The 8,339-nt window shown below is 39.6% G+C and overlaps 1 protein-coding gene across 1 annotated transcript; it reads right to left on the bottom strand.

The window, feature by feature from the left end:
- Positions 1 to 250: 250 nt before the first annotated feature.
- LOC110931485 lies at positions 251 to 789 on the bottom strand. Its single transcript, XM_022174877.1, has 2 exons — positions 577 to 789; positions 251 to 487 (listed from the first exon to the last, which is right to left on the bottom strand). Exons 1-2 carry the CDS (start codon positions 787 to 789, stop codon positions 251 to 253), a joined length of 450 nt encoding a protein of 149 aa, XP_022030569.1.
- Between the last annotated feature and the right edge of the window lie 7,550 nt (positions 790 to 8,339).

Below are 8,339 nucleotides of genomic sequence, written 5' to 3'. Positions count from 1 at the left end.
AGAAAAATGATCTTCCTTAGGTGTATATGCCCCATTTTAGGTGCCAAAGAATCGACTCCTTCTCTATAGCTTTCGATACGAAACATTTCACGGTCTTAGATGTACTAGTTGCAACACTCATATCATGCACGTATAAATCGTTCTCTTGTGGAGCGCGCATGAGAATCCATTCTTGTAGAATAAAGATCCCTGGCTTCAGAATTAGACATTCTCTGTTGGTGAAATGAGTCATGAACTTGTTATCTCAAATTTAAGAAATACTTGAAAAGTTGTTCTCCAGTTCGGCGATAAAATTGACCTTGTCGAATGAAACCATCCTGTCAGATAAAACACCTTCGCCAACTATACGTCTACCTTGATTGCCTGCGAACCCAACGTAGCCCCCTCTAATTGGTTTGACATCATAGAGTAGAGCTAACATCCCCGTCATGTGCCTAGAGGCCCCACTATCCATCATCCACTTCAATATAATGGATCTCAGTAGTCCCTGCACATGCAAATAAACGATTACTTAAACAGGGAGACCCAAGACTTTGAGGTCTAGGGTGGGTTAGCAGCAATTTTCTTTTTGCTAACATACTCATTTTTCGATTCAATCTTTTCAACTTTTTCAGATGAATTGACCTTTTGAATTACTTCAGTGGATTCACTCTTCTTCACCGCCCAAACCCGATTCTTAGAAATTGTTTTCTTTGCATAAAACTTTGAATCAGTTTGTTCGTTTGTTTTTAACAATTCACCGATTTTAACATTTGAAACATTTACCGATTTCTTGGTTAGATTCAACATTTCTTTTAAGAATCATTTTTGGTTCAACCATCGGTGATTTTTGTTTATCATCTCCTGAAGTTTTCTTCAGGACATGAACAGGTTTAGATCCTTTTTGTGGACATTTAAATGAGATGTGTCCAACTTGGTTGCACTTAAAACAAACTCTTCAATCAGTTACGATAGATGGTTCTTCAACCTGTTCAAGCTTCATCTTTTGTTCAAAGAATTTATCGCTTGATTGATTCCTGAACTGACTTTCTTTTTCACTTTCAGAACTTCTTTCTGAAACAAAAGTCATTTTATTCACAAATTTAGTCTTTCCAAACTTAACATAACCTCTGTTACCCAAACCCGAATCATTCCTAGAATGATTTCTCCCAAAATGATTGTTTCTTTGTTGATTATTCTGAGAATTTCGTGGTTTGTAATAATTAGACTCGACAATTCGTTGATTACGTTTGAAGTTTCAAATCTTTTGACCACTTGACACACTTGTGTCAACCTCTGAAATCTCAACTTCAATAAGTTTGAAAACTTTTTCGACAAAATTCAGGTTAACATTATGTAGTGGGAAATTAGAATCAGAATATAACTTTTCCGATCCATTCATTTTATACATCAACACATTTAGATCACAAAAACTATTTCCTGATTTCGGAATGTAACACTTATTAAAGTTGTCATCACTATTAGAATACGAACTTGAATCACTTTTTCCAAACTTGCTTTTAACCGTTTAAATCTCGCTTTTGTCACTGTCATTTTCAAAGACTTTTTCGACAACATTCTTGAAAACATTAGATTCACAATCAGACTCTGACTTAGTGTAAGTAACATCGAGATTTTCCGACAATTTGCCCTTTTTTTCAGTTCAATCCGTCAGAATATTTTTTGGAATAACTGTTCTACATCGAGGGTGGTACTCGATGACACTCGACACCTCGATTGTGGTATCCAGAAACATCTTCTCCCGATTCATCTTTACCTATGAGATTTGGAAGAATATGGTCTAAGACATATGGTGTTGTAGAATAACTTTTAAGGTTCTTATTGATGTATTGCAACATCCATCTATTTATAGTTTTCGTATTCGTTTGTGTCGATTTTTAGGTAGATATAGTTTCTTTTGATAGTTTTTATGTTTACAGGTCTCGGTTGCTGAAAAGGGAGAAAAACGCTAAAAATCTACTGGAAAAATGTTAGCAGCGAGAATCGGTTCAAGTTGTAGCTGAACGAGAACGAACATCAAAGAAATCTGGAAAAAATGGACCTTCGCGGCACGTCTAGCATTAGAATATGATTTCTACCAAAGTAGAGCACCGCGGTACGCGGAGCCAAGTAGCGCGACGGGGGTTTATGTCACGACTGACTTGTTTTGATATTGGATGTCTTGCTAAAAACCTATATAAACATCATTAACTTCAACATTAAATGTAATTAAGAATCAACAACACTTTGGGCGAAAATTGGACAAATTTTAGAGCATTTTTGAGAGCAAGAAGCAACCGATTGAAGTCTTGAAGCTTAGGAAGTCATCCGGGTCATTCTTCTACTATTCGGGTGTCTTCATTCTTTCAATGATTATGAGTGGCTAAAACGTTAATACTACCTAGATTGGATGATCGGTTTGTAAAGTTTTATGATGGATATTTAGTTATTTATGGATTGTTTGCGAAAGTAGTCGACTCGCTTATTGTTTTGATGTATATGCATGCTTAAAAGTGTTTGAATATTGTTTATTGCTTCGTGTGAATCATGGTGGCTATCTATATCACATAATAGGTTCATGCTAGATTATGATTTTTAATTGTGATCTTTAGGGTTAATTGGCCAATATACCTTAGAAGTGATATTCGGAAATCAAATAAATTTAACTGTTCTACTAATCTCAATAGCTGTGTGGTGCGAAGTTATTCTTAAGACTAATTCATTAAATTGCTTGGTAGGAGCATCATGAGGAGTCTAAACTAGTTTACCTTTTGACCTTTGTCTAACAAGCCAAATTGAGAACCCGAGTCTACCCTAGGTTTATGTCCTGTGAGGGAGTCTAGACCAACCGGTGTTCATAACAGCCTTTAGAGTGCCATAAGTGTCTTCCTAAGAAGGGTCGGGGGTCTTGTTCGGTATCTCGACGGGTTTAGTACTAGAAGATCCCGGTTCCATAATAACTAATATCCTAATAATTTCATTACTGATGCAAACCAAGATTCCAATCTAGGTAGTTGCTTCAACCATCTGGGCAAAACCCAAGATAGTTCGTGATTAATTAATTTAGTCAATTTAGTTTAATTGCAATTTTAGGAAATTTAGAACCCCCACCCCCTCAAACATGAAAACACTTAGTGTTACGTCAGTGTCAGTCTAGATAGAGTTGTTAACGTAGTTAAATCGAGTCTCGTGGGTTCGATATCCGAACTTACTTAGCTTTACTAGAGTCGATCGGTTCACTTGCTGGTTAGTAGTTTAGTCAAGTTTTAGAGAGTAAAGAGTATTACTTAGTATCTAGATTAGGTTAATGTAGTTCAATTTTATTAAACTACTTTTAGCACATCAAGTTTTTGGCTATTGCATGGAGGCTATTGGACATAAAGTGGATAAGTCCCACTTTTTGCACGCACCAGATTCTCATGGAGGAGGTCTACAAACCAGTGGTGCAACCGCAGAGGCGCCTCAATCCAAACATGCAAAAGGTAGTGAAGAAAGAAGTGATGAACTTGCTAGACACCAGGTTGATATACCCAATTTCTGATTCTTCGTGGGTGAGTCCAACTCAAGTCGTCCCGAAGAAGGGAGGGATGAAAGTAGTTATGAACGAGAAGAATGAACTCATCCCATCACGCACGGTCACCGGTTGGCGAGTATGTATGGATTACCGAAAATTAAACAACGCCACCCGGAAGGACCATTTTCCGCTTCCATTCATTGACCAAATGCTAAAGCATCAGGCGGGACAACAATATTATTGTTTCCTTGATGGATTTTCGTGTTACCTCCAATTCCCATCACACCAGAGAAACAAGAGAAAACAACCTTTACATGTCCCTATGGCACGTACGCGTACCGACGCATGCTGTTTGGATTATGTAATGCTCCGGTGACATTTTAGCAGTGTATGGTTGCCATCTTCAAATATATGGTTAAGAGTTCCATGGAGGTCTTCATGGACGACTTTTCGGTTTATAGCAATTCGTTCGATCAGTGCTTAGGTAATCTTAAGAGTATGATGAAGAGATGTGTGGAGAGGAAGTTGATGCTCAAATGGGAGAAGTGTCACTTTATGGTGACAGGCGGGATAGTTCTAGGACATAAAATTTCCTGAGCTGCCATAGAGGTGGATAGGGCTAACATAGACACCATTAGCAGGCTTCCCCCACTGACAAGTGTGAAATCGATTCGAAGCTTCCTTGATCATGCGGGCTTCTATAGGCGTTTCATTAGGGATTTTTCCAAAAGCACACGCCCCATGACCCGAATCCTTGAGAAGGACATTCCCTTTATCTTCAACAAGGAGTGTCTCAAAGCATTTGAATTCCTAAAAGAGAAACTCATGAGTGCCCTTTTTCTGATATCGCCCGATTGGAGCTTGCCCTTTGAGCTCATGTGAGAGGCGAGTGATTACGAGGTCGGTGCGGTTTTGGGGCAAAGACAGAAGAATCATTTTCACCCGATCTATTACGCGAGTAAAACCCTCTATGATGCCCAAGAGAACTACACTACCATCGAGAAGGAACTTCTAGCAGTAGTATTCGCATTCGATAAGTTCCGTTCATACCTCGTGCTTTCAAAAACCATCATTTTCACCGACCATTCGGCTTTGCGTTATCTCTTCCAAAAGAAAGACACTAAGCCTCGTCTCATATGATGGATTCTCCTACTTTCTGAGTTTGACATAGAAATTAAGGAAAGAAAGGAGCAGAGAATGTCGCGCATGATCATCTATCACGATTAGAAGATCCGAGTAGAGAGGAGATCCGTAAGGAGGCAATAGGAGATAGATTCCCTCACGAATCAATTGATTTTGTTGCGGTGGAGAAGGAAGGTATGCCATGGTTTAGTGATTTGTCGAGTTACCTTGCAAACAGGTATGTGCTGAAGGATATGAGTGCCCAACAAAAGAAGAAGCTTTTTCGAGATGCGAGAAAGTATATATGGGATGACCCATACCACATTAGGATAGGAGGAGATAAAATCCTTAGAAGGTGTGTGCCGAGAGAAGAGGGGTTAGAAATCCTTAGGCGTATTCATGAGGGATTAACGGGAGGTCACCACAGTCCACACACTACCGCCCAAAAAGTCTTTGATTGTGGTATCTATTGGCCTTCGGTAGTTAAGGATGCTCTAGAGTTTGTTAGGAAATGTGACGCATGCCAACGTACCGACAATATCTCAACCAAGGATGAGATGCCTCAAAATCCAATTCAAGTTCTTGAAGTCTTTGATGTGTGGGGCATCGACCTCATGGGACCTTTCCCTTCCTCTAGTGGGAATAGGTACATCCTCGTGGCAATCGATTACGTCTTGTTGATGCATAGGATGTCTGTTGACTACGTCTACAAGAAGTCTGAGGTCAAGATTGGTCAACAGGTGGTTTAAACAGTCAAAATTATGTAACTTAGTATTAGGTTCGCTTTTATGGTCTTGTGTATAGAGGTCCGCTTTTAGGGTTCAATAGGGTCCGCTTTTATGTCATTGTAACAGGTCCGCTAATGTGACCTGTCATATTAGCGAACCAGACTGTCTTATTAGCGAACCATCACGTCTATAAATAGGGTTGTTGTATCAACGAATCTTAGAAGTGGATGTGTGTGCTTAGGAGCCGAAACTCTGTCAAAATTCATTCAGAAAGCTAATAAAAGCAGTGGAATTGAAAGGATAAGCTGTTGTAACATCATATGTACTGATTCCGCCTTTATATGTGATGATGAGCTACCTTGACTGACGTTTTAGGGTCAAACAACGGTCCAACAAGTGGTATCAGAGCTCAGGATGAGGAGTTCATACTACTACAGCTTACATCTGCAGAAATCTCTCTTTTCTACTCACTTTCTCTCATACTTTTTCGATTTTCAGTGGTTCCTACGGTTGAAATTGTCTGAAAATGGAATATAACGTGTAAAACACACTAATAACAAACCCTAGAAAGTTTCAGATCAAAATACGGACTAAAAATGGTTAAAACGGGTTAAAAGCTGTGATTCGCTGTTACGAACAACAGGTTCGCTGTTATGAACAACAGGTTCGCTGTTACGTACAAATATCAAGTCTGGTCCGCTTTTGCGACACAATCTAGTTCGCTTTTACGACATATTTGGGTTCGCTTTTGTGACACATTTGTTTCGCTTTTGTGACATAAGTGGGTTCGCTCGAACGAACATCATCTGGTCCGCTTTTACGGACAATATCTGTATCTGGTCCGCTCGAGAGAACATTGTCTGGTTCGCTTATTTGGACCAAATAGATCCGCTTATCTGTCACTCTTACGGATAGGTTCGCTTTTGTGGTTCTGTTTTCAAAAGTTCCGAAAAATTTTCTAAGTATTGGATAATTTTGCAGGTACAATCAAAATGGATGATATCTTCTTGAATCCTTTCAGCGACATGTATGCTTTCACGGGAAGTTCTGGAAACAACGATACGTCTTCGAGCAATACAAATGAAGATACACCTAAAGAGAAAAAGAAAGAAGCTTGGGAGTCGGAGACTGCATTTGGTACATTCAACAAACCTCTGTAGCTGATGGCTATAGAAGATTATAGTAGGTGGTCTACAAAGTTCGAAGACTGGCTGATGGCATTCGCATTTGCAAGTTGGAAAAGTATGAAAAATGGTTATGCAAATGGAAAGAAGAATGGTGAAGCATTGAGATCAGCTGAAGAAATTGAAGGATTTGTTGCCGAGCAAAAGTGTGTGGCATTACTGTTTCAGTCGGTGCGGGAAGACATCATTTCGTTGATAGACTACTCCAATGCAAAAGATTTATGGGAAAAACTCAAGAAAAAGTGTCTAGTGAGTAATGAGATTGTAAAAAATAAAACGAAACTTCTTAGAAAAGAGTTTGACATGTTTGGTTGTCTTAAAAATGAATCGGTTTGCAAAATGATTGAAAGGTTTGGTCATCTGAAGCTGGAACTTGCACGACATAGATCACGTATTCTGATGAAGAACTTGTTGACAAACTGTTCGATTCATTACCAGATGAAGTGGATTGGAGATATTACGCACTGATGTTGAAGAACTCTATTGCTCCTGAAAATTTGACTCCAGATTTGGTGATTGAGAGACTTGAAAGTCATGAGCTAGAATTGAAGAAAACATACAAAGTCAATCACTTATCTTATCAGCAAAACCTGGATCTGTACTATCCGAAAAGCTTGATGCCGAAAGCTACTTCTCCAAAAACTGCATTTTCTGCTGAGAATGTTTCTTCAGCAAGCAAAGAAAGTCAAAGCAGTCCAAGCAGCGGAAGTCACAGTGGTTATCACAGTGGGTCTTCTGCAAATAGTTCTGATGCGAAGTTTTCTTGCAATATCACGATAGATTTGAAGAACACACAGAATTTTGATGAGGAGTCGGCTAAGCAACAGATGGTCTTTTTGGCATCTGTGCTAGAGTCTTATGAAGGGTTGGTAGCTGGTAAGATCGGGAACACAAATATGACGAAAGAAGATTACGATCAGATAGACCCCGAAGAAATGGAGCTTATTGACATTCGTTGGGCAATGGCAAGTGCTGTTCGACGTGCTCAGCGTTTTATGGAAATTACCGGGAGAAAGACGATCGGTGGTCCGTCTACAAAGTTGGGGTTCGACAAATCCAAGGTGACGTGCTTTAAGTGTAAGCAGAAGGGCCACTTCAAGCGTGAATGTAGAAACGCGTACGCTGATGAGTCAGAGAATCCGTTTAGAGACGATTACTATAAAAAGGCAATCTACCATCAAAATAAATCTAAGCCGCCCAGATTGAAGCAGTCTGAAGATAACAGAGACAAATCAAGGGCTCTGACTGTGATTTACGATGATGAAGGGTACGATTGGAGTAAGGAAGTGTTACCGGAAGAAGATGCGGTTGGTTACGCATTCATGGCGAATGATGATGAACCGATTCCGTGGAAAGATGATCGTACTGATGAGCAGAAGTATTGTTATCGAAAAATGATTGCTGAAAACAGAATCTTGAGGATCTCTCGTGTTTATCAGGAAGCAAGACGAGCAAATAGATGGGATCCAGATAGGGAATGTTATCTTGATTGGTATGGAAACATTGCGATTGATGACAGCACACTCGATATGGAAGCCATCATCAAGGAGATAAAAGAGGATGATGAGTATTGGCAGCACAAGTGGTGAGGAACGCCAACTGAGAAGATGATTGAAGAAGAGAAAGAGAAAGAGAGAAAGGAGAAAGAGGAGAAAGAGATGAAAGAAAAAGGAGAGATTGAGAAAGCAAAGCAGATTGATACTGGCCTGATCGATACTACGCAGGAGTTGACGTCGGAGAACCTGGGAAAGATGGCTGACAAAGTGCTAGCTGCAAAAGCACTTAAGGTAGACCCTAATTCTGTTACTGAGT

Source organism: Helianthus annuus, chromosome 3 (assembly GCF_002127325.2).
Source record: "Helianthus annuus cultivar XRQ/B chromosome 3, HanXRQr2.0-SUNRISE, whole genome shotgun sequence".
Lineage (NCBI taxonomy): Eukaryota > Viridiplantae > Streptophyta > Magnoliopsida > Asterales > Asteraceae > Helianthus > Helianthus annuus.
The sequence above is the reverse complement of the archived record's forward strand: the minus strand, read 5'-3'. Positions and strand labels throughout refer to the sequence as shown.